Genomic DNA, 27,724 nt, shown 5'->3' with positions numbered 1-27,724 from the left:
ACATCCGAGACCGACTGGCTTAAAGTGCTCTTCGAAGCAAGTGAGGATGGGCAAATCGTACAATTGTCGCAGTAACTTTTCTCTTATATTTTATTTCAATGTTTATTGGGTCTCTCAAAATATGCAATTGCATAATAATAATTAGACTGTATACTACGATATTTTAATCTTATCAACGCTTCAAATTTTCATTTGTGATATGTAAATTGTCGTCTCCCAACTTTTAAATTAGTATTACATACTCGCACCTACCTACTCGTGTTTTACAAATTAAGCTACGAGTATCATGTTGCCATGGAAGTGTGAAATGAATGCGGTACGAAATTTGCAATCACAAAGCCTCATGGGAAATTATTTTTTAAACATATCAGTACAATTTTATAACGGTTAATGACTAAAATTGAAATGCAATTTCAAATTCATTATTTCTAATTGTGAATTATTTTATTTTTCATTTATTGTTTCACTATGTTATACACAGATCGCATTTAATATGAAGAAAACATATGTTAATTCGAAATAAACATTTGACATAGCGACACGTTATTCTTTTTTGATATCTTTATTCCAAACTACAACTCTTATTACATACATATGTTGATTCTTTCGAGTTTTTAAAGGAAGTTTTTTACATCTAATTACTGGCCCACACAAGGCACGGGAAAGTTCACAGAAAGAGAATGGCCATATCAAGTCAACCACGTAGACCCAGTGCGGATTGGTAGACTTCCCACGACCTCATATAGAACTCTCAGGCATGCAGATTTTCTCTAAAACCTAAAACCTAATTGACAGATTGTTTACATAATAAGACGAGTTAGATTTTTTTTCATCATTATAGTAAAACTATGATTACCTCCCCAGTTGTCGCGACATAGCCCGTGATGCCTATGTTTATAGGAAATCGGCTTTCATAAGGCGACGTCCGCGGCGTTCCGGGCTCTTCATCGTCCCCGGCTTCGAGATCAAAAACCCGCGAGAAACTTCCTTTCGACGCTTCGTGCACCAAAAGGATCTGAAAGAAAGTAACAATTTTATTAACATTAGAAATTTGTAAAACTTCAAAGTTTCTGTTACATACGAGTATATTGACGCGATTACTTTGACAAGTAGTGCAGTTTATGATAGTGTGGCACTGAATTGACCCTTTATTCATTTTATTCAAAACAACTTTTAAAAACTTTTGTATTAATTTGTGATTTTAGTTGGTGAAAATAAAGTCAAAATTATCCAAATCCAAAGGTTTTTTACAAATTCGACCTTGTGTGATTTTATCCTGTTCCGTCAAATCTAAACCGACTTTTACGTATTCTTTTACATTTAAACAGGGTTACCGTCGACTTACTCATATTCTTCATCAGACCCTCATAAGCATATACTATACACATATAAATTTTTAAAATAAAGGATGGCCTATCTTCGGTCAAAAGCACGTAATAAATGATATTATATTAACCTCCCAACCAGTCTGTGTTTTATATATATATAATTCATAATTAGGCCACCCACGTTCGGTCCGACATCCTTACTAATATTTTATATAAAAGCGAAATTGTGTTTGTTTGTTTGTCCTTCCTTCAGGCACTAAATAAGCAAACAATCAACTTGATTTTTGGCAAAGCTAATTGAAAGGACAGAGAGTTACACATGGGCGTACTGGAAATCTCGCAGAAAATGTATGAACTCTCTTAGTAAATTTATGGCGGCCAATATACAGACAGACAGTCAAAAATGAAAAAAAAAGCTAAAAAAATATCTCACTTGCCCCTCCTAGACCAGAAGCTAGGTACGCCCATGGAGTTACGTAAGCTACTTTTTACCAGGAAAGCATACGGTTCCTATGGGATTTATAAAAAAAACGATAATAAACGCGGACAGCGGCTAGTTTTTTTTTAAATTCCTATCTTATAAATAAGATTTTAAAGCGATATAAATCGAACTATTTCATAATAATAACGTAAAAGTTTGTGATCTTCGAGGATTCAAATTAGACACTGTTATCAAATAATCATATTAATTTAAACGTAATCAAGCAATTTCGTCGGAAAGATTATAGTAGAACGATGCAACTTTTGCTGTACAATTTACTTTAATCATATGTATTACCTACAATATCGCCCTAATGGTTATAGCTTGAAGTTGATCAAAGACCAAAGTTGATCAAAAATCGGCTCAGTTGTCGGTACTGTTGCCTTAATATATAAGTAAGAAGTACCTGGTACGATACCTCAACGGGTAATGGGAATTTATATTTTTTAAATATCCTCTGAGATTGTCTAATTGGAGGCTATACGGTAGCTAGTTACCACCCTACCGACAAAGCAGTGTGTAACCAAGCAATTTAGCGTTCCGGTACGATCCCATACCAGAGAAAATTCAAAAACTATAAATTCCCAAATTACCTGTGTCGGCGATCGAACCAAGTACCAAAAGTCGAAAAGCAGAATCTATACTAAGAAAAAAGTTTCAGTGGTACTTTTTTAACATCCAAACTTTAAAACAACTGTAATATTCAATATGTATAGAATGGAATTATTACAAAACTTTTTTATTTAAAAAGTCGATCTTGCATGTCGAAGCAATGTGAAAATTCCTTTAGCACGTCATAAATTGTATGAAATCCCCGCTTTGACATAAACGTACGTGAAGAGCACTAAAGCAAACGAGAATTTATAAGCATCCAAGAAGTTTGAATAGCCGGAACTTCAACTAAGAAACTAATGTCCTGTAATATTCCCTCAATGTTATCACTGTTTCCCAGCCTTTTTAACCAATAAGTGATTCATAGTATTTTATTCACATACCAACGATCCACTAAGGAGTCGCACGGGTATAAATTAAAAAAGAAAAGTTTTTTTTTATTAATTTTAATACCTACATTACATTTGTTGCAAAATGCGTTTTTGTCAAAAAACTTAATGAGGCTTTGAAAATTATCTAAGAAAATAACACGACATCCGTAGTGTTATTTTCTTAGATATTTTTTTAATATATTATATAAAGCTATATATATACAATGTTATGCTTATACTATGTAAAGGTAGTGTGGCACTTACATATTTTGAAGTCGGGCGGGCAAAAAAAATTTCAGAACGGACAATCAACTAGACTTTCCGAATAGGTCGATAAAATTATCTTTTTATCAAAATAATTGTGTTTGCTTTGTAATTTACATTGTAGAATTTAAAGCAAGTAACTATTGACTTAGGTTTCCCTGCTGTTTGGCTTTTATCAGCCACAATAAATAACCTTAACAAAGGCATTACATATAAAAAATAAACTAACAAAATATCCCTACGATTCCGAGGAAGGAATACAAACATAATTACTTTTTGCGATGACGCAATATAATGTGGTTTCTTATATTTTATTAAAGCAAACGACTACGTCTTCCCCGGGGCATTGTTGTACCGATATTAAAGTGTCTGGAACTGAAAATGTTTGTATTCAGTGTATTGTATAACTTATTAAACGAAAATGGTACTATAATTGTTATAGTCTGTCTCCAAATGCCTGATAAGAATGACAACACTGTCTGTTTTGTTTTTATTCATAGCATATAGCAGTTCACTGCAGGAGTAAACGGCCTCTCCCACCAGGATGGTCTGCCCATAATCTCCAAGCTGGTGATCGAAGTAAATGGTAGTAGTACCTAAAAATGCGGACGCCTGCCGAATGCTACCCATCCTCCGTTATCTTTTTTCGCTTAGTTTTGTTAACTCGAGCACTAATAGAAGTTTTAAGTTTATTGTGGAACTAGCAAATTTATAAATCATCATCAATAGCCTGATATAATATATATCAGGGAACTGCCCTGATGGACTATACACCTCTGTCTCCCTATGTAAAGGTTTGCCTATAATCACCACGCCGCACCGTGGTAAAACGAGGTCTGTTTCGGATCAAAAATCGACAACTTTGTTGTTAGTAAAGATTATTATAGTGTATTATTATATATGTAGTGAAATATTGCACAAATGTAGATGGTATATAAGGCATCTAACGTAATGTGTTTTTTATAAAATTAATTGTAATAAAAAATTATAAAATTTATAATAAATTTCAAAGTGCCAAAAATTACTTTTTTTAATTTTTTTATTAAAAAATACTAACTTTAAAGCGCACTTTTTTTTTATTTAAAGCTTAATATTTTTAAACTACAAATCAATATTAAAGAAAATCTTAAAATATAAGGTTCTACAATTATTACTACCTATACTTTAAAAATTAGAATTACTAACTATACTCTAGAAATACATAACTACAACATAATTGTATAAAAAAAATCAATACAAAGTATAATAGTTTTAATGTCAAATTGCATAGTACCTACTACAATGTCTATATTTACTGTATCATACTTGGTGAACTTCTGGATCTACAATTAATTCGTTTACTTTTAAAGGATCTAGATTCTAGGGTATCTTCATTAAGTTTTTTGACGTTTTCCTCTTTACGGATTGTTATGTACGGATTTGAAGTATAAAGAAGTGTGAAATACATCTTCATTTGTAGCAAGATGAAGGCGAAATTTGTCAAATGTCTCAGGTACAAATATTGCGCTTTTGTTAAATCTAAGTCAATCAACATGCTCATGCTTCTTCATCTACCAGTATTATTTTCCGCTTTGCCCCCTCTATAAGATTAGAGAATAATGTCTTGGAGCACTGTCAGCAAACCTTAATGTTTCCACAAGTTTTCCCTCTGTTCCTTCCTCTATCGAATGTAAACAATGAACATATTGCATCGTAGTTGTACTCAAATCCATATTTATAGAGTAACATAGTATTCTTTCTTTTTTTTCTGGATTGTCTGTATACGAAACGTACGGTCTTCCTCGTTTTCCTGAAGAAGTAGAGCATGTTGCAATAACTTCCAAGATTAATAAAGTTAATGAATATTGCGAGTCAAACCAATCACTGTTATTCGTTTAAAATTGATCCCTTTTCCGTAAAGCTTCCGTCCACCGTTTATTGAAAGCGGTAATAATATCAATGTGATAAAACACATATGGTCATCGAGTACTTGATGATGTTCTTTCAAAAGTATTGATAATGCTTCAAACGATTTTCCTTTTCTATATAGTATTAATTCACGTTTCGAACACTTCAAAGTAGACGTCGTAGTATAATTTATTACATTTGTACAAATTAAACGTCTGTTTTGATAACGATGCAGTCTATAAAGATATGAATGCATCAACTCTTTATATATTATTTGAACAATAAATGTAGTGTGCATATTGATGATTAAATTTAAAATAGGTGCAGCAAAAATGCCCTGATATAAATTAATAATTGATAGCAAATTTAAAAAAATACCGCAAAATATTGATATAAAATGTTTACAATCTAAACCTCAATAGATAGCGGCTTTCTGTTTTCTAACTTTTCTCCCACTTTTGTGGATTATTCGCAGTTAATTTTTATGAATATTTCTAAACACTCAAATTACAAATCAACAACTGTTAAAAATCTCTCTTCTGACTGTAAAAAAACATTTTTTTTCCCGCCTTATTTTGTTTGAAATTTATTTTAACGTTAACGGTTACTGTAAAATCTAAAAACATTAATAGTTATAAATTATTCAGAGCAGAAATGTATAATTCCTTGTATATACATACATCACTATGAAGTTTAACTGTAAAAACACTTGTAAAAGTGATGAAGTGAACGGGTTTCGCGGGACGTTCGTTTCGGGATTTTTTTGTGGTAAATAAAAACTATATACAATAAGTGCAAAATTTTCACATTATAGTTCATTCGGCCATTATTACACGCAGTGCATTGTATCCAAAAAAAATGCATACGCCCCGCGCATGTCTCAGTTCACAGCCGTGGAATGTTGCTAGCTCACAAACTTTTCCCATTTTCCCCATTTTATGGTAAACGTTTGGAACATTAGAGGTAAAATAATTACTGTCAACTGCTAAATGGAATGAAGTGACTAACCGCCTGTTCTAGAAACACTACTAAAGTAAAGTGGTTTTTAATGCTTCAATATAACTCGTGTACACGGTTTCTGTATTCTCTTAATTCTGTGGCTATAACTATGCAGAGATTTAAATGAAAGGAACAGATTTATGATTAAAGCTGTCAAAATCGCAGGAGAAAACCAACTCGTGACAAATGATACACATTCTGACCACTGGATTGTAGAAGATAAAAAATCTTATAAAACATATATCAAGCATTTTATATATTTATCTTTTTAAGTAGATCACCCCTCCAGTTATATAAAAGTTTTTTTTTACAAATTACAGTAATATATTTTAGAAGAGGAGCTTCTTCCAAACGAAACTGAGGGTAAGCACCCTTAGCATGACATTCGTACGTTCGCAATTATAAAGTCGTTTTCGAGTCTCTACAAACTCATGCTAAAACTACCACATGTTAAAGCTGAAATTATATTTGTAAGCAGGAGACATAATATGTTACATATACTAAAATTCATTAGTATAGAATTTTCGACTCGAAGCTATTGAAATAAGATCCACTTTACTCTGGGGTCATAAATTATATTTTTTCGATACTGAAAACGGGATGGCGAACATGCAAATCTTATAGTAAGTAAGTACGAATCAAAGTAAGTAATTTTAAGAAAACTTCGATTAGGGAGTCTGTTAGTAATATCAATATAACTCAATGTTAGTCCCTAACACTTGCGCAAGGCATAGTTGTAATTTAACCCAAAATTAACAACAAACTCTGTGTTAAACAATAACCCTGGGTGCCGCAAGCGGGTTTAAGGTAGTTAATTTGCCACGATGTAATGACTTTTTTAATTCAAACATATTCATTTCATACGTGATGCTTTTTTTTAATTAATATTTTTATTGCATTAACTATAACGTTGTGTTTTTACCCTCGAAAACTGTTGACGTTTACGTTTACTGTGTTCATACTAAGGATTACGGATAAGTAAAAAGAATTTGCGTTCAATTTGACTCGAGTCTTGGGGGCTTTACAAGAGTCAACGTAACTTCCATTAGAGGGTTTCGACGGCTTATTTCCACATTATTCTTGCGTAATTGCGTTTTCTTTGGAAATGATCCAATAAAGTATCGCAAAAGGGAATTTCTTGTCAATGCTACGAATATATTACGTTATTCTAAGTCGATTCGGGGACTTTTATAAAATATTTAAACGTGATGTGTACAGTTGATACATTTCATACTTCATTTCGTATGCCGGCAATAGAAATTAACCTAGTAATCACCTTTTGCAGAAAAGTTGCACTAATTTTAAGTTGAGAATTGTATGATCATACCTACCTTTAAAAGTCCCGTTAAAATCAGTTCACTGGGCCACTTTTCAAAGAAGTAGAATCAAAGAAGAAGTAGATTCAGAGTTTAAGAGCCTGTTTCACCATCCTTTGACAAGTGTCGGATAGCCTAAACGTAACTTTGTCACTTTATCTTCTTCTTCTTATTACTATAACTCCTGGTTGTTATTCCAATTAATTTGGGTACATATTAGTCATAAAATAATATTTATCAGTCATTTTAGTACCCATAACACAAGCTACGCTTACTTTAAGGTCTAGATGGCGTATGTGCGTTTTTAATTTATACAATTAAATGTCACTTGCTTTAACGGTGAAGAAAGGCATCACGAGAAAACCCCTACGCCTCAGAGTTCTCCATATCCGCACTTGATCATCGTGATGGACTAAGGGCTAAACCCTTCTAATTCTGAAAAGAGATCTGTGAGGACGGACCTTGAAATGATGTTGTTCTGCCATATCGACTAGCACTATTCGCGAAGCGATGTCGACACTTTACGTCTGGATATAAAAATAACGTGATCCATATACGTGCGAACGTGGGGTGTGAAGCGTGGCGTGTTAATATGTGATGGAAATACGTAGGTATATGATGAAAGAGCTCGGTTATGAATTATTGGTCTAACCAGGTTGGTTTTTAAATATTTTTAAACTAGCCGAAGGGGCTAGCACAAGCGGGAGACCAAAATTATATCCCCCGATTATATCCCGTGACAGGCGAAATAATTAACGTGAACACATGCTAAAGCACGGGAATAGTGAATAGGAGAAGTTTACCCCCGTTTATTATAACACATGAGTATATTATTTTGATATTATTTCCATTTCATAAAAAAATACTGTTGGAGTAGATTAATTTTTATCCTTTCCCCGGGAAGATAATTGTCTCGTGGCCATTCTAGCCGTGCTGATGCCCACGTTATTTAGTTTTTCCACCAATCCGTGTTTTCCCAGGACTTAAAGTAGCTTATCTAACTTTCCGTTCTTTCAACTAACCGTATCCTAAATTTCAACTGATTAGTTGCTTAGTTATGGCGTATAGGAAGAACGAACAAGTGAACACACTTTCACATTTATAATATCAATAAATGACAATGTGAGATGGTGATAACCAAACAAAACACCCGGCTTTGTTTTCTGTAGGCTTTGTCATAAACCAAGGCGCGTTTGAAACCCTCATAGCTTTAGTTTTTAAATTTATTAGTGTAGTCATCCCACTACTATGTACCTACACATATTTTAATGTAATGTACGCATCAAAAATGCTATCTGCGGGCAAATTTGAATGAAGAGCTACTTGACTTCGACTAAATTATAAAGAGCCACCCGGCCATCTATGAAATCTTGTGTAATTTTTAAATAATAATAAATAAATACGACAATACACACATCGCCATCTAGCCCCAAAGTAAGCGTAGCTTGTGTTATGGGTACTTTAGATAGCTGTTGAATATTTTTATGAATATAATACATATAAATACTTATAATATACAGATAAACACCCATACACTGAAAAACAATTATGTTCATCACACAAACATTTTCCAGTTGTGGCAATCGAACCCACGGCCTAGCACTCAGAAAGCAGGGTTGCTGCCCACTGCACCAGTCGGCCGTCAAATAATAATATAAGCAAACCATTTTATTCCTTACAAAAGCAAGGGTCATTTAATCATCAAGACATTAATGTACGTTATTTGTATGCTATACATTGTAAAAAATTATGCCCTTTAATGTACGTTATTTGTATGCTATACATTGTAAAAAATTATTGCTCTCTGGGCTGATACTGAGATTACCCAAAAATTCAATAACTATGAATTTTCTGATTCCCGAATCGAAAATGGGACCTCGTGATCATTTTGAACAAACTGACCACTAGACCTACTAGGCAATAGCAGTTTAGTATTACACGTCAATTAATGTTATGTCTAATATTATGTAAATTATCTCATTAATTATAATAAGGTATACTCTAAAATAAATGTATACAAATCGTAATGAATATTTATAAAGTTTTAATAAATAAGCATTTCCAAATAACAAGTTTACTAGCACGGGACCTTGTTTTGTACGAATTCATTATAACGATGGAGAGACAAGCAAATTCTTCAGTTTCCTTTTAAATATTTACTGATATTATAAAGCGACGGCGGATCAGCCTATTCGCTTCCCAGGGTTAGAAATAGGATCAGAAAATAGTAGACACAATCAACTCGTACAGAGCGTGTTAGCCCTACAGATGTATATTTTTAAGCCATTTTTGGGCCAGCAATGTGTTCATGTGGTTATTATGATGAGATGAGTGTTATAAATATAATTTGAATAATGAAAGGCTTGGTAGAACTAAGAGTTACCGATATAGCCCAACGAGTCGTTAAGCTAGGTTCTAATGGGCGGGGCACATAGCTCCCAAACCCTACGAAGGTTGTGGTTCAAAGGTGCTGGAATGGCGACCCCGCATAGATAAACGTAGCGTTTGGAGACCTGCGGAACAACTTGAAACAAGCGGTCCAGGACCGCAGATTTTGGATCTTCCTACAAAAGACCTATGTAGCGGTGGACGTCAGTCGTTTGATATTGATTAATGCAATGTTAGGAGCGATAAGGTTAAACAATAATCCGAATATCCTGTTTCTGAGATAGTGTCACACCTTACATTAGGTAATGGCATCCCAATGTGTGTATTTCAGTCACAAGACGACTGGCATTTCTTGATTGCATAAGAATATACACGATACTTGCATTATAAATATAAACATGTGACTCATATGACTGTGGATAATGTAAAGAAACGCGATTGGTGCATGTCGACGACCATTTTGGCATATACTTATAACCTATTAACGACTTTATCTTCATTCAACTTGCGCCCTCGACTACGACCTCACAACTTCAGGTAAGTATTTTTTCTCATAAATAAATAAATAATCTATACTTATAATAAAACGGTAACTGGAAGATTTCTGTACATTTAATATATTTTGAAAATTTTGACCGGGGGATGCTTTATAATGGATACTGAGTACAAAACAGATTTACATTGAATTTTTGTCTGTCTGTCTGTCTGTCTGTCCGGGCATCACGTGAAAATACTAAACGGATTTAAATAAAATTTGGTATAGTGGTAGCTGATATCCCGGGTCAACATATAGGCTACTTTTTATCCCGATAAACAATAAGTTTCCTCCGGAAAATGGGATGAAAATTTTTATCAATTTTACTTCATATCTCCGTTAAATTTACACCGATTTTAATAATTATTTTTTTATTTGACAGTGTGTACTACCAAGCATGTATTGTCTAATTTTAATGAAGATCTGAAAATAAATATTGTCGGAGATCAAGGACATAATTCTTCACAGATAACTGCAAGTTATCAGGAGGGCATATGGGACAACGATCGAATAGATGCGTATGGTACGCATAACTACTACCTACTAATATTATAAATGTTATTAATGTTTGTGATAATAGATGTATGGATGAATATATGTATGGATGGATGGATAGATAGATGGATGGATGAATATATGTATGGATAGATAGATGGATGGATGTTTTTTACGCATTAACGCCACAACGAATGAACCTATTTGGCTAAAATTTGGCAGAGATACCTACAATAAAGTCTGGAATAGCTCATACGCTTATTTTTATCCGGCAAATGCAATAAGCTTCTACAGGATAGCATCGCTATTTTTTCCGCGTTTGTCTTTTAAAATCCGTGCAACGGAGTTTCAGTTTGACGTGGTTTTTCGGATAGGCATAATTGAAAAATTATTAAGCTTTTAAACTTTGTTTAGACAGACAAGAAAAACTCAATGTTCATCACACAAGTTCATTTTCCAGTTGTGGAAATCGAACCAACGGTCTTGGACTCAGAAAGCAGGGTCGCTGCCCACTGCGCCAATCGGCCGTCATCATGACTAGCTTAAATCTACACAGCCCACCGCTTCGCATCACCCGGCCGAGTTATTTCTTCGTTTTCTCTAAAAATGTTAACAAGAACTCACCAAGGGTATGTAAGTAATAGTTTTGTCAAATCGGACAGTAACTTCAAAAGGTAGCACGTACAAACAAAAAAAAACAAGACTAGAAAAACAGAGAGAAGATATCCGATATTTTAGAGAAACAAAAATGTTTATTAAAGCAGTTTTCAATTAGTCTTAAAATATAAGTCATAAAATTATATTTCTCTCTACTCATTTATCCAAAAAAAATACCTCGTAATTTAACGCTTAAAACCATATTTCTCGGTGTAAGTTTCAGAATAGCTATAATGGTATATTTATGCTTTATTGGTAACATCAATATAATGTAACACATCAGATGAGAAGCGATTGTAAAGCCTAAGGTAGTGCAAGCTTGCCCTGATGCATGAAAATCGGTCGCCTTTTATATATCTACTAGCTGTTGCCCGCGACTTCGTCTGCGTTTGATTTTGTTTTTTATGTGGCATTAAATTTAGTTGTAGTTCTAAAAAAATTTAAAGTACTCAGTATAGCTAAGCCTTGAATGAAGGGCTTGCTGCTGTCCGCTAAGTTCTATCCTCTATCTTCGACCACAGTTTGGACAAAATTAAACACATATTATAACCTCTATAGTAAAAAAATAATTATTTAAATCGGTTATAATTTGTCGGAGTTATGGTATAAACCGTCAAACACTTTCATCCCCTCTCCCAAAGGAACCAAGCTGAATATCGGGATAAAAAGTATCCTTTAATACTTCTTACACTTCCAAGAATATGTGTACAAAGTTTCATGAGGATCGGTTAAGAAGTTTTTGCGTGAAAGCGTAACAAACAAAATTACATTTACATTTATAATATTAGTAGGGAGTAGGGAAGTAGAGAAAGGGATTCTTGAATGGTTGGGGTTATACATACTTAAACTGTGCTAGTAATAAGTAAAGAAAAACTTAAATACTGTAGGTATAAATAAGATTCAGCAATAGCGTAGATAACAAGAACAGTAGAAATTCTCTGCATTGGCTTTGTTTAAAATAAACAAAAGGAACATTTCGCCTCTTATACTCGTATGTATAGTCTATATTTTAAGACAGTATTACAATTGTACGTATCGAATTCGGAAATGCTGGCCACGTGCCAAGTCCGCAATACATTGTTGAGTATTGTTCTATCTTAAAAAAGTATTAGCCAGAAAGTTAGGTTGGGCTGCGTACTGAATTAAGTTTTTCATAGCTTCATCATCATCGTCTTAATTACCGGACGCCCACCTCATGGACTTAGTTATTAAGTAGGGTTTTCAAATGCTATGGTGTTGTGCCACCTTATGTCCAGTGGCAAAAATATTGTACTAGTTGTATATTAGGCTGATTCAAAAAAAAACGCCTACTTTTTTTTTTTCAAAATCCTCACATAAAAACTTCCGAGAAGGTGTGAAAAGACGCCTGTAAAAAGCAGAGCCCTTAATACTATTATTAAGAGGTCGCGCATCGGGAAATTCTATTTCCCGTTTAAATAACACAGGAATATTTTTTTTTAACAACTTCGTATTTTTGCAACGGCTCATTGAATTAGCGGACCAAAGCATATTTTTGTAGGAAATTTGACGTTCTACAAAAAAGGTCCTTACAAAGTTTTCGATAGTCACACTCCTTCAAAAGATATTCGAGGTCAAAGTTGAACTTACCAAAAAATTCGATGATACTATGAATCTTTTCTCATTATTTTGTTATAAAGAGGATAGATTTCGGAACAATTACATTTTTAAATAGTCGAGTGCATCAGTTATGCATTCTCCATGATAACATATTTATTATTTAACATCGCATTTTTGTAAGGTAACTTTATATTGACTCGATGGGAAAATTAATGATTGACAAAGCCCAATTAGAGTAAGATATATTTATTGTGTTATATTCTATAACTTTTACATTTAGTTTTGATGTCTATAATATTCTCAAATAAAGACTATTTCAAGGTTGTTTTATTACAATCTGGGAAACTACGACGATGTTCTTGGACGACTTGCAATAGATACTGTAATTGTTCTTCGTTCTTGGTTAAACAGTTGTTGTTATCATCAATCAGAGAAATACCTCGTTCTGCTGAGTCATTAACTACAGAAAGTCTTCGAAAAAAATCTAAATTATCTCTATAACTTTCATTATTAGACCATAATGATACGTCGACTTCAAGACAATCGTATGATAAATCGAAGGCTTCGAAAAGCATGAGTGAATTTTTCGAGACGAATTCACTTAAATCTTTATCTAAAAATGATTCCAATTCGATTCCTTTAGCAACGTATAGATTTTGATCAGTGGTTTGTTTTCAGTTTAGGAGGCTTTTTTTTGTCACATTGATGATTTAAGTGGCTTCAGCTTTTGGTACTGAAATCTGCTCTAATATAACCAAATGCTGAGTAAAGGCCGATCTAGTACAAAAGAGGGATTCAGACTTTGGACCCTCGGAAACGTCGGCTTTGGTCCAATTTCCTTACTCTAGGCTGGTATTTAGAATTTCTTGAATTGTTGGTCCAAATTCTGCCCAAATTCTGTAATCAAACTACTAGACTACTGCTGAGGGTGATGATGATAATTACTAGTTATCACTCAACTGTTATCACACCAGATGGTAAGTGATGTTTCAATCTAATGTGAAAATATGCTAACCTGGTAACAACTCTAGCTCTAATAGGTTCCTCTACGGCGACGCACGGAAACACTAAATAGGTACTAGAGTAAATTTAAAAGATCCAAAATAAAGACTCAATCTGCCCCCACCGAACCAATCAGCGTTGCATAAGAAAGCTCTTAATATTATGATAGCGAAATTGTGCTTTCAGAATGAAGATGACTCATATAGAAAGTATCTACCTACTACATGCAATAAATGCAAGATATAAACTTGACCACAATCTCTGATCTGAAGCAAAGATACGGGCATAGTCGAAGATGGAACGTGCCTGTCTGGAAAATTACTATTCGCTCTTGATTTATTCGTAAGTACAGAACTACTGTAAAACAATAAAACCTGTTTGGATGGAACATATCCTGCCCGATTCAGTGAGATGTTATTACCTCTATAGATAAGTCCTAATACATCTGGCGGTAAAACGGCGACCCACCTAATAGTCACGAATACGTTTCTAAGCAAGCATATTACGTATATATATTCCTTTAATCAAGTCATATTACTAAGCTATAATAAGATACCGCACTGAGCTTTGATAACCAATAACAGTCCACTGCCGGCCATAATGCCTCGCCATCAACGTAGTAGTACAGTAGACGCTGCGTCCCGTTCTTCGTTATATACTATAAGTCTAAGAAGAGAAGGGGTGGTATTACATATGGTATATTGTTATATAGTAGAAAACGCTGCTGGCACCATTAGTGGAATGTTTAAAAATGCAACAGCAAATATATTTGACAAACTATACGTTAGTTTGCACGGCGGATGCAGGTTGGATGTTTGCGTGACACCTTTACATCTCACTGGAACCGATCGCAATCACCCTGTCTATTGAAAGTTGGAAATATCAATTAGCATTCAGTTGTTTGCGCGTTGATCGCGATAAGGCTCGATGCGGCGCCACCTCCGGGCGACGGCTCAATCATCATTACATGGTGTCTATTAAATAGAATTTACCGGCGTCGGACAGGCGGGCGAGTTATGGCGCCAAGAGTTTATAATAAATCCCGATATCCTCAGGCGATATCGACAGAGATCAAAGGTATCAGGTAATTTAAAATGGCATGAATATCAAATTCAGGTCGCGTGAATTCATAGTCGAACTCAATGTCATTGGAATGTGTTTGTCTCTTCTTATTTTCAACTCTTTGGAATGTGGGTATATTTCAGTGAGATATTATATTCACATGGGAAGAGAAGCAGAGATTTTATACGTTTAGCGGTTATGCGTGTGAAGTTTGTATTTTTTGATTCCACTACACTCTCACCTGATGGTAAGGCATGCACTTTAAGATGGTAACGGGCTAACCTGTAACCCAACCCAACCTCTATGGTGGTATCCATACCTGAACGCTAGATCGTTTGCCGACAATTTTGACAAATTTCGTCTGTGATCATTTTCCTAAAAAACTTCTGAGATCGTTTTAATGCGGATTTTTGCTCTACGTACGTTATATACGTCTCGGGCTTACTATATTAGTTGCATGGTATATAATAGAGAATGGAAGGGCCTTGATATTATGATATCCCCCTAGAAATATATTCGTTTAGTTTAGAAAAAAAAGCTGACCTAAAATAGTTGGACAAACTCCAAAGGCTCTAAGAACGTCTGCGTACAAGGAAATATGGACTATTTTATTTAAATGGAGTACCCCAAGAACATAAAAATATAAAACTGCTATGCAGAAATAAAACAAAGCAGTTGTGCGACCTATATACATACGAGTATATAATATTATGTATGTATAAGATAACGTCGTGCAATCGCGGTTTTCATTCGAGGTTACGAATCTATATTCAGATCTGCTAGGTACGTGACAAAGTATCATCTAAGCTATGATTTGAGAAAAAAACACTTAAGGTCAGCTTTCAACTAGTTATGCGAGGAGCGAATATGCAAAGACCTCTGCAGGGCTAGCACAGGAAGGAGACAAAAATTATACCCCCTGATTATATCCCCTGATAGGATATATAATCACCGTGTCCTCCTGCTAAAGTGCGGGAACATGGAATAGGAGAAGTTTACCCGCGTTTATTATTATATATTATTTGGATATTATTTCCACTTGTGCAGAAATGCACTGAGATATTATGAAAGTTAAGCATAAATTGCTATACCTACTCCGCGAAAAGCAAGAGAATCTGTATGGTGTAATTTATAATTTCTTCAGTCAATATACTCCACACCAAACAGATCCTCGGCAATGTGCCCTTTACGCACGTTTCGCTCCGAAATTGGAGCATCCACAGGAGATGTTGACTTTAACATGAAGAATTGTTAAGACATTCTTATTATGGCTTCTATCCAATGCACTGAGAGTTGATAAAGCTGTTGGAGAAGATAATTTTTTATTCTTTCCCCGGGGAGATATTTGTCTCATTTAGCCGTGTTGATCAAAGTATTGAAATACCCTAAGGTAGCTAGCTAGTTAACCTTAAGACGATTAATATATGTGCTGGTTTTCGGTGTTTTAAAAGATATAATTTCTTCGGTGTACTTAGGAACTATTAGATCTTATTCCACCTTCAGCTTATTTCCATCGTACCGCAAAACTGTAAAACAGCCGTCACGTGTTTTATTTTTTACCAAAGATGAATAAGTCTTTTTCGAAACTCTGTAGTGAGATTTAATTCCAACCTTAACACAGTGGGTATACGAATTGCCTTTGCACCCACAAGTGGGAGAGGCCGATGGGTGTCGGCTTTCAACTAGAGTTATGCGCGAATATGCAAAGACCTCTGATCAAAGTATTGATTATACTAGCTAGCTAGTTAAGCTTAAGACGATACATGTGCTGATTTTTGGTGTTTCAGTCGGTGAATCAGTTAATTACTGTGAAATGATACCCGCTTTCAATGAGGTAGTATTATCAACATCATCATCTCGTGGATGATACTTTAAGAGTCCCGCTGCTGGGAAAGGTTCTGCTCTTATAGGAGAGAAGTCAAAGTCAAAGTCAAAGTCAAAGTCAAAAATATCTTTATTCAAGTAGGCCCACAGGTGGCACTTTTGATGCGTACATAAGAATTACACGGTAGTGAGATGATGGCGATAACCACATTCGTAAACTTAAAACTAAAGCTACGAGGGTTCCAAACGCGTCCCGGTCTAAGAAGAAGCCCACAACAAACTTAGCCGGGTGTTTTTTTTTTTTTTTTTTTGTTATCGCCATCTCACAATGTAATTTTAAATTATTAGAAGAGCAACCTGGTTAGAGCAATAATTTACACCCAAGCTTTTTTATCGTTTACGTAGTCCTTTATACTATAATAGGACTTTTCTATAAGCTTACGTTTAATACAAACTTTGAACTTTTTAAGAGACATCTCCAAGATGTCAATTGGTAGTTTATTGTAGAATTGTATGCAATTTCCTTTAAACGAATTATGAATTTTATGTAACCTAGTATATTGCACTGTAAGTTTATTCTTACTTCTAATGTTTAAATTATTGCAGTCACATTTTTTCTTAAATTTAGAAATGTTTTTATGGACGTACATTAAATTTTCAAATATGTACTGACTATACACTGTCATTATTTTAAAATCTTTAAATTTATCTCTCAATGACTCTCTCGGACCCATTTTGTAGATAGAACGAACAGCCCTCCAGAAGGATTTGTTGCTGCCCGAATCAGGTGGGTAACATATTATTGGGGCGTTTTATTTGTTAGTCCGATTATGATTCGTTACTTCTATTATTTTTCGGGCTTTAAATTTCATTAACCTTTCCCTAGGTATACTTTTTTTCGTTTTATATTTGCTTTGCTTAAGGGTCAGTCATTATGGTAAACGCTTGATATTCCAGCACTTTGAGACCTACAAGTATGTGCCCCGCCCATTGCAAATTCAGCTTCATAATTCTTCGAGCTATGTTGGTTTATCAGGTTTTCTACGTTTTCTACTGCTGTCCCCATTCTGATCACGTAAAACATAGCTCTTTCCATCGCCCGCAGAGTGACTCTTGAGCTTTCTTATCAGTCCCCGCACATCTCGAATTACCTTTATTATACTGGGTACTATACCGCAAATAATTCCTTACGTAAATGATCTGAGTACATTATACTAAGAACCTCAGATAGGATAGGTATACTCGTTGTCAGATTTACTTTTTCAGTAACCAAAAACATTATAGTAATTTCGCTACACCTCTAGATGCAATTATACGTGGTGTTTTTTTTTTAATATTGTTAAAGTTGATAAACGGTCCCACTTTAACAAGCCTACTTAACTGAGCACTTAGCAAAGTTACTTTAATAGGATATAATTTAATTTATGCAACATGGTTTTTATGTTTCCTGTTTAAGTGATAATGATATTGTCGAGATATCGTGGCTTCTTTATTAACCTTTCTTTACAATAACATGCCCGTGTACAGAGCGCTGTTAGAGTACACAAGGTAACAATATTAGATCTCTTTTATATATTCGAAATATCTGACGCTGACTGTACATTATTCACACAAAACGTTCGCAATTGCGTATTTCTCAGCAATTGTTACCTTGTTACAGAACATTAGTCAATAGGGGTGAATTAATATGGTCAATATTATGTTCGTATTGAACAAAAGGCTCTGCGTAACGTAAACTACGTGTTACATCCGTAGGCGTAGGCGATAAATAATAATATTGAAAGCGTAGTTTTAATGCCATTTTTTACAAATAGTATATACTCAATGGCAGCGTTTGTGGACATTTATTGTTTTGTATGTTTTGGTTATATTGCCAACCAACGTTACCCGTCGCACCATTCGACCATAGCCACTAGGTGGTTTTTGTTGTTTATCCAACTTTATAAGAAGGTGTATCACTGACAAATTAATTAAACTTAAATATTGTTAGTTTATTGCCATTTGCAATAGCGGTCTGGCTTATTTAAGTCTTATAAGTAGCAAACCAGCATTCAGACTTTGATTAAAAAAATATACTCTTCAATAATATAAAAAGATAGATCGGTTTCTCATGGTTTTCCTAATCCTAAGGTTGCCCGGAAGAGAGATCGCTACTGAGCGATAAGGCCGCCTTTTGTATCCTACCTTTTAAGCTTCCTCTTGTTGTGTCCATTGTTTTTTTTACAAACAAATTAAAAGACTTATTTATTTATACCTAACAATAATTACAAATAGTAGGAAATATCAACTTACTTGTACCCGTTGACACTGTATTAAGCTTTGCGTGTGCGTTAATATCCTCAACACCATGTGCTCTATCGTGCTCTGCTCCTCGAAGACCATCCTAGCCAAGTCCAGCAGCACTTGGTTCCTCTTCACCTCCAACTGTGACCGCTCATATAACTGCGCGTTCCGCAGACCGATCCCGCAGAACTGGAGGTAGGATGCGAAGACTTTCTCGTCGTAAGTCGTGAAAGGTCCGTCGCTTTGTTTGTTTATAACCTGGAATTAATGACTCTTATAATTGAAAACAATGACACGATGCGCTGGTTAAGAAACATTGACTAAGGTCGACTGCGAGATGGGAGACTGATTATGGAAATGTATTACAATAACCCTTCGATTTTGTTTCGTTTCATTATCCCAAAAAGCTGATAATAATCGTTATTCGTAACGTTCAAAACCCATGCTTTGTTAACTATGCGAACCCGTTGGAACAGAGCTTCGACTTCTCGACACAACTCTTTGTCCTGGTAGAGATAAGGATTAACTTTTAACTAGAATGCATTAAATAGGCTGATGATTAAAGTCACTATCTGTCATTAACATCTACTTTGTTACTCAGTGGACGATACAAAAAACCTAGCTGTAATCTCTACGTGGTTAAATCATGAGTGATTAGATACCTATAAAATAAGAAAAACTACTGTTACAACAATAGTGGCAATAGACACGCAATTCTTAGCGCCTAAGTATAGACATTTGGGTCCTAGGGTTCCGATTTGGCAACCTCAACCAAGAAAAAGTAAACTAGGCAGATCCCCACTTATTAAACCGTTCACATCAATCACAACGAATTAAGGTGCTAAACATGGACCACAATATTCATGATCAGCAGTGGACTTCACCAATGGGCTTGAGTGCTACTAGAATAAACCTCACTCAAGATAATAGAGAATAAGTATAAAATCTTTACCTGAGCGACTCCAATGACTTCGCCATTGATATCCTTGATGGGCATACATAATAGTGACCTCGTCTTGTACCCCGTTTGCTGGTCGATGTCGTGATTAAACCTTTCGTCCTAGAACAAAGAAACATCATTGTTAAAAAAGTCATCCTTGTAAATTTCCATAACTCCCTAGTTATATTTGCCTAGCGATTATATTTTACACTGCTGTACCGAACAGCAATAAATAGCGAATGTTTTAAGGAATGCAAATTGTGAACCTATATAAATTACATAATTCATCAGAGCTGCTCAACAAGGTAAAACATTTCATTTTGTGCAGAGTTATTTACAAGCGGAGCTAATGAAATTATTCGAGAGATTTTTTGCTTTAAACGTTTTTAAACCGTTGAATCCAATTTAATTCCAGCTTTCCGCATCAAAGTCGAATGTTTGCAGAGTAAAGAAGCAATTAGATCAAGAGTTACTCCCTCGGATAGAGAGATGAAAGGACGCTCGAGGTCTGCGGTCAGCTGCACTTCTGAATTTCGATTACACGGACAAGTTCACGTGAATGTAATGAGTTACTTACGATCAAGTACTTACAGTACTGTCAGTTGTATGTTCAATATACATTATATAATAGAAAATAAGCACATTAGGTAAATATTTTTATTTCCACTACTATTAAAGCGCCACAAAGCATGCAGGCTTGGTTTGGTCGTGCCTTTTCACCTTTGCCTGCATTCTCAGCCAACACCTGGGCTAACTTAGATTGCAGCAGGGCTAGGTACAGGCGGGTGATAAAAATTATATCCCCCGATTATATCCCCTGACAAAGTATATAATTAACGTGCACACCTGCTAAATACACATATATTATTTCGACTTATGCACCAGTGCTCTGAGAGTTGATACAGCTGTGGGAGAAGATAATTTTAAATCCTTTCCCCGGGGATATAATTGACTCCTGCCCATGCTAGCCGTGCTAGCAAAGTAAAGGTAGCGTAAAAGATGTTAATTGGCGGTCTTACTTGTATATACCCTATATGGCAGCTATACCAAAAATAGCAACCGGTTTCTATAAGACAACACTAATTTAAAACTTTATGGTGGCTGATGATTTAACTTTTTGTTATGTCTACCACGACGTCATTTAATGTTGATGAATGGAGTACCGTTGCCTTTGTTTTAGCGTTCTACGTGACACGACGCCATGAGTACAAATTTTACTGCAAAAATATGCATAGAAAAAATGAGAGATGTCCCACAAGATCAGTATTTCGCCTGTGTATTACATTCTGTAATTAGTTTTAGTCGTAGTAAAGCTTTTTGTGACAGAGCTCGTCTGGGGAAGTTATAACACCGTGTTTATTTCTGTCGCCAAGCAGCATTGTTGCAATGCTGTGTTCCGGTCTGAAGGGCGTGGTTCCCGGTGTAATTACAGGCACATGAGGCTTAATAGCTCAATGGCCTCAGCAGAAGCCGTGGAAGAATCAGAGTTACCAACATATGCAGCGACTTGCAAAGCTGAAGTGGAAATGGGCGGGGCACATAGCTCAGAGAACCGATGGACGTTGGGGTTCCAAGGTGTTGGAATGGCGACCCCGCACAGGTAAACGCAGCGTTGGGCGACGCCCAACGAGGTGGACAGCCGAAATCAAACGATATATTATCAAAATTAAGCTTAATTTGCTATACTCCGCGAAAAGCAGGACTGACTGTTGACTTTACAATGAATAATTGTTAACAATTATTCACTGTAAAGTCAACACCTCCTGAGGATGCTCCAGTTTCGAAGCGAAACGTGCGTAGAGGGTATATTATCTGTTTGGTGTGGAGCATAAGGATTGAAGAAATTATAAATTACACCACACAGATTCTCCTGCTATTCGCGGAGTAGATATAGCAAATTAAGCTTAATTTTGATAATATATCATGGATTTCCGCAAAGTAACGCCTGCTTCTATCCGACATCAAACGAGTCGCTCGGAGCCGTTGGAAACAAGCGGCCCAGGACCGTGGATTTTGGATCTCTCTACAAAAGACCTATGTCGGTTGAAGTGATTATGATGATGATGATGAGGCTTAATACCCTTACTCCTCAGGTTGATAGGCACAGGGCGGCACGTTGCAGCACGTGTTCTTTACGTGTTGATTTAGGAGATGGTTTTTCATTTACCATTATGTGGACCATCTGCTTAATCCGTCAATTATTACTACAAAAAAAAAATCATACTTAATCTTCTTACTTCACCTATTTAACTACTCGGCTACAAAAGTATAAATTAATTTAACTAATCCTAAAGCAACCAAAAAGTAACTTATTTTTTCCGACTAAACATTAATAATTATCAACCGTTATAGCTCTTTTTCCTAAAAAAATGTAATATTACTTCTGTTCCACGTTAACAGAATAATATATTTAATGCTTGCTGTTCCCATATTATATGTTTTGTTGTTACAAGATTGATGAGTTCCTAATGACCATAGCTCAGTTTCGCTACTTTCTACAAAGTAATGGACAACAAACATTTCTTTGAAAAACGTTTTTGCTCTCACGTATAAAAGTTTTTCGCCAGTAAATTTTTAGTGTCTGTTCTGTTATCGACAGTGTCTTGTGATTTTCCAAAGATGGCCTCAGCGCTAAAAACAAATTACGCATAAACATCGATGCAAATGGTGTGATAATAAATACGTACATTGTTTTAGAGTCATTAGCGTTGTGGTATAAACGCATATATTGCCTAGCGTGTTATTTTCTTTAACGTCTATGTATTCGATCGCGTAAAAGTTAAGTATGACTTATATCGAACCTAAAGGCCGCCATCTATTGAGAATTATGAAAAACAGTACACCACCACCTTATATATGTATATAAGGTTTGCTAATGGTTTAATCATCGTCTCCATCTAAGGCCATTAGGTTTTCAGAGCAGTTCATTTGCAGCGTATTCAGAATACTCGGAAAGCGGTGGTGCGTGAGACTTAATTTCTTTTAGTATGGAATTAAAAGAGCGCCATCTAGTAACAATACTTTGTTACAGTATTGTCACTAGTGCCACTTAGAAGGCGCTGTTTGGATTCCATACAAATTATAGTTAACTTTCACGCAATCGAATAGGTAGATGTAGGTTGAAAATCACATAATTGTCTCAGGAGGCATTCGCCAGAGTATTTTATTTTTATGAATCCCAGTTTTATGCATTCATACTGACATTATTATTGCGTAAGTGTATCATTTGGACCGGAACAGATACTGGAAAACAGTATTGGCACTAGATGGCGCTCTTTTGAATCCATATTCGGTCTTTGTCAAATCTTAAGCTATCGATTAGATAGAATAACTAACACTAGGCACTCAATTTATGTCACATACATTTACACACAACTATAATAATCTAAACTGCTCCAAAATAGCAGATTCCAAATACATTATCAAAATTTCACACATAACTACCTTTCACGCCTATTGAGATATATTCCAGGTCGTCTATGCAAAAACTGTCACGACGTTGCTGTTGTTAGTTCACTATGCTAGTTGCACATAGAATATTTTCCCGCAGCTCGCTAAAGGATCTCATTGTGTGGCGCTTAAGACTTTATAGCGCAAACCAAAAATGGTAACAAGGATGAGTTTGCGGTCGTTTGCTATATTGTTTTATTTAATTCATGGTATTATTTTAATTAGACATATCAACATAGTTACAATAATACCATCAATTACATTAACAATATGCCATTATATATATTTTATAATTTGTTATTATAATATATTATTTATATATACTTCTAGACCTTCATGATGAGAGATAAACAACTAACCTACAAAACTCATTTACTTTATTTTCGTAAGTTTTTCATAAAAAAGTAGTATCCTCCAAGTCTTCAGTAGGTAAGCTTACCTATGTCTGTGAAAATTTTGGCCATGATCGGTGCATCGGTCCAACTGATACACTTATGCAATAATAATGTTAGTATGAATACAATTCATAGGATTCATAAATATAACATACTCTGGAGGAAGATTCCTGAGACAATTATGTTGGTAGATTATAACCCAGGAGTCTGGACACTTGACGTTCAAGGGTCAGAGCGAAGGATTGATTAACCGACAACCTAATCTGAGTCCAGAGTGCCTTGTGTGAGATTTTCGACCTACGTCTACCGATTCGATTGGGTGAAAGTTAACAATAATTTGTCTGGAATCCAAAGAGCGCATTCTAGGTGGAGCGTGCGGGGATTGTCAAGCAACAAAAATGCCGGTCGGGGGAACGGGTCTCTTACCGGGGCATATTTGCTGCCCTGGTATTAGTTGTTTTAGACCCTTTCTAGGAGCTAGGGCCCGCCATCATTGGCTTTGAACCTGTTGGTTTGTCGTGTCCGTGCAATGTCCCTGCGTCACTGTCAGCGAAGTCGTAGCCGGCGAATACGCTGCAAAAGAACGACGGCCGACTGACGCAGTGGGCAGCGACCCTGCTATCTGACTCCAAGGCCGTGGGTTCGATTCCCACAACTGGAAAATGTTTATGTGATGAACATGAATGTTTTTTAGTATCTGGGTGTTTATCTGTATATTATAAGTATTTATTTATATTATTGATAAAAATTCATCAGTCATCTTAGTACCCATAACACAAGCTACGCTTACTTTGTGGGCTAGCTGGCGATGTGTGTATTGTCGTGGTATTTTAGTATATAGTTTTCAAGATATAATCAAAACTAATCAATAATCAAACCACTCCGAAAACCTAATGGCCTTAGATGGAGACGCTGACTAGTTTAAACCATTAGCAGACCTTGTGTATGTATGGTGATTTCAGTGGTCTGCTTTCCAAATGGCAGAAACCTAGCGCGTGAAATCTAGATGCTTACGTTTTTTCTGTGTGAACTCTTGATCGTGCCATATGAAGTGGTAATTGTGTTATGTTAATAACGGTAAACGGTAAAAAATGGTAAAAACGTATCGTACTGATAAACCATTGACAAGTTTCAAAATATATATAATTTTGTGAATGAGATAAAAATAAATATGTATGAATATCGTATGCTCTTGAGCTTTTGCCAAAAACTTGTACAGTAGAGCAAATAAAACTTAATAAAGTCAAGCTAAATTGATATACTGCCTTTGGACTAGTTTAAATTTCATTTTTCTCTGTGGAAATGAATTTCAAAATATCACAACAAAATTGCGGATATAATTTCATGAATTTAATTTAAATTTTAATAGCAACTTTGACACAGCTTTATTTATTTTAATCACACTTGAATGGTTTGCTTTCCTGGTATAAGACCAGGAAACATGCTAAGTGCTTCAACAAGTTCGGTGGAGTGGTTGAGACGAATATATGTAACAAACAAACGTACATACTTTTCCATTATAACATTAGTACTTAGGGATTATTTAATTTAACTTGATTACTATTTTTATTGCTTTAATTAAAAACTCCGAAACTGTGTGCCCTGAAAGGAGGCGGAAGTCCTAACCACTAACTAGGTTATCACCACTTCGAGTTTAGCGATGCGAGTACATTTTATACGACAGACACCTAATAAAGACTTCAGGCAGTAGGTATACAAGATGCGACATAAGATCGCTACCATTTGACCATTTAATATTTTTTACGCTATAATAAATAACAACAAGGGACATCCGTCGGAAGTTTGTATCGTTTCATGAAATAACCAAGCGTGTTACGAAAAGCTAAGAATATATGGACATCAATTGTATTGGATAATTTATAACTCTATCCAGTAGTCATACAATAAGACGTAGTGCATGGACGTGGCTGTTTTGCAGGGATGGCCGCAAGCCAAGATTGTCCCAACGTAGTTTTAGCTAGAAACGATATGTCTCTATGGCAAAGTCTCCGGTAACACTACGGAGAGCTTCTTAAGTGCGAATAGAGCATTTCAAATGATAGACCATATTACGTCCACTGCTAGACATATGTCTTTTGGAAGGAGTTCGACAATCCACAGTCCTTTTCCACCACCCACTAACTATTCTGCGCGTGCCTATAGATTCCTGTGACTCACTTGATGTCGTCTGCCCACCTAAATTGGAAGTGTACCTCTGCTCTTGTAGTGCTGGGTCGCCAGTCTAAAGCGTTCGACTCCTATGTCCATCGGTCCTCTATGCTACAAGCTCCGCCCATTAAATTTAAATAAATAAATAAAAATAAATATACTACGACAGTACACACATCGCCATCTAGCCCCAAAATAAGCATAGCTTGTGTTATGGGTACTAAGATGACTGATGAATAATATACATAAATACTTATAATATATAGATAAACAGTGTCTGGGACACTGAAAAACATTCATGTTCATCACACAAACAATGTCCAGTTGTGGAAATCGAACCCACGGCCTTGGCTCAGAAAGCAGGCTCTCTCGCCATTAGTTCAGCGAGATTTTCTACGGAAGTAGCATTAGCATAGGTCCGCTTAGTGTATCGGAACCTTCTTAAAAAGTCCATAGTTAGCGCAGTGTAATTAAATGGACACAGGTAATCAGTGATATATGCACATTGTCTGCGAAAAGTACTCAAAGATGTAATTCGCAGGGTTAAGTATATGCCTTTAAAACATGACTATCTGCTCCCTTCGGTGTTACCCGCGGTAAATATGACGTTTGGTTACTTTGATCGCACTTGAAGTAAGGACACTACAGCTGTGCCTCCGTAAACTACCCTAGGAAATTTGATATTGTACCAGGATCAAAGCAACTAACTTTATGCCAATTAGGTATCAAGTCGATTGATAGTAAGGGCGCGAAGTAAGGACAAGCAAACAAACTTTCACAATAGTAATATTAGTATGGATTCCTATTACATTTATTAGGTACGCCAGATAATATATTTAAAAAATGAGACAAGTAAAAGTCTTCATACAACAAGGTTACTAAACAATTATAGAATTTCTTAGTAAAAAAATTTGCTTGGAAGCCTGTATCGCTTTCATCTCTTACACGATAGACTAATGATTCTTAAACTATAACATGATAATGGTAGAAAAAAACATCCGAGTTTCTTGCCGGCTCTTCATTCCGAACCGGTGGTAGAGTCACTACATACGAACAGTCAAGTTGCGCTGTGAATATAGGTGTCAATATGTTATAAAATTATTATTTGTTGACGCTTCAACTCTGCCCTAACATGCGCCAAAACTAGATTTATGGTATTGACGGGTTACCGCAATACAGCATGCAGTGATCTATTGGTAACACGTGGTTTGTTATACACAGAGCCCTTAGTTTGGAGATTAATCAAATGATACACGCTGTTATGCATGCTTAGTTATATATATATGTAAAAATAACAGTTACATTTTATTTTTGGCCTTTGACTGCAATCTCACTAGCAGGTAACTACCTGTTAGGGGGATGGCAGTTATATTAAACCCATACACCCATACGGTATCTACGCTAAATCGCTTAGCGGCAGATCTTTGTCGTTAGGGTGGTAACTACATAGATAAAAATAAAATTTTAATAAGTTTTTCTTAATCTTTAGGTACTTAAAACAAAGCTGAAGAAAGATTTTTGTTAGAATGAGCTAAACTCACAGGGAAAAAAATATTACATTATATTTTTGCATTTAAGAGTCCAATGCTCGAGAAAGGTTCCAACGTCACGCTACTACCTTGAGGAGCCAAACAAACGCCTAGATAAAGCAAGAGGGTGGGTTGACGCGGTGGACAAGGGTATGCGAC

General features: G+C 35.5%; 1 protein-coding gene across 5 annotated transcripts in view; it reads right to left on the bottom strand.

Annotated features, from left to right (window-relative positions):
* The window catches only part of LOC120630796 (dual 3',5'-cyclic-AMP and -GMP phosphodiesterase 11-like), a 183,205-nt gene that overhangs the window by 16,319 nt on the left and 139,162 nt on the right, over window positions 1-27,724 (bottom strand). For all 5 annotated transcript variants that reach the window (XM_039900075.1, XM_039900076.1, XM_039900077.1 and 2 more), the window contains exons 8-10: window positions 20,035-20,142; window positions 19,092-19,340; window positions 857-1,015 (exon numbers count right to left, since the gene is read on the bottom strand). In XM_039900075.1, coding sequence (XP_039756009.1) covers window positions 857-1,015; window positions 19,092-19,340; window positions 20,035-20,142 — 516 coding nt within the window. The remainder of the gene's footprint in view (window positions 1-856; window positions 1,016-19,091; window positions 19,341-20,034; window positions 20,143-27,724) is intronic.

This window comes from Pararge aegeria, chromosome 17 (genome assembly GCF_905163445.1).
Source record: "Pararge aegeria chromosome 17, ilParAegt1.1, whole genome shotgun sequence".
Lineage (NCBI taxonomy): Eukaryota > Metazoa > Arthropoda > Insecta > Lepidoptera > Nymphalidae > Pararge > Pararge aegeria.
This window is presented reverse-complemented; position numbering and strand designations above follow the sequence as displayed.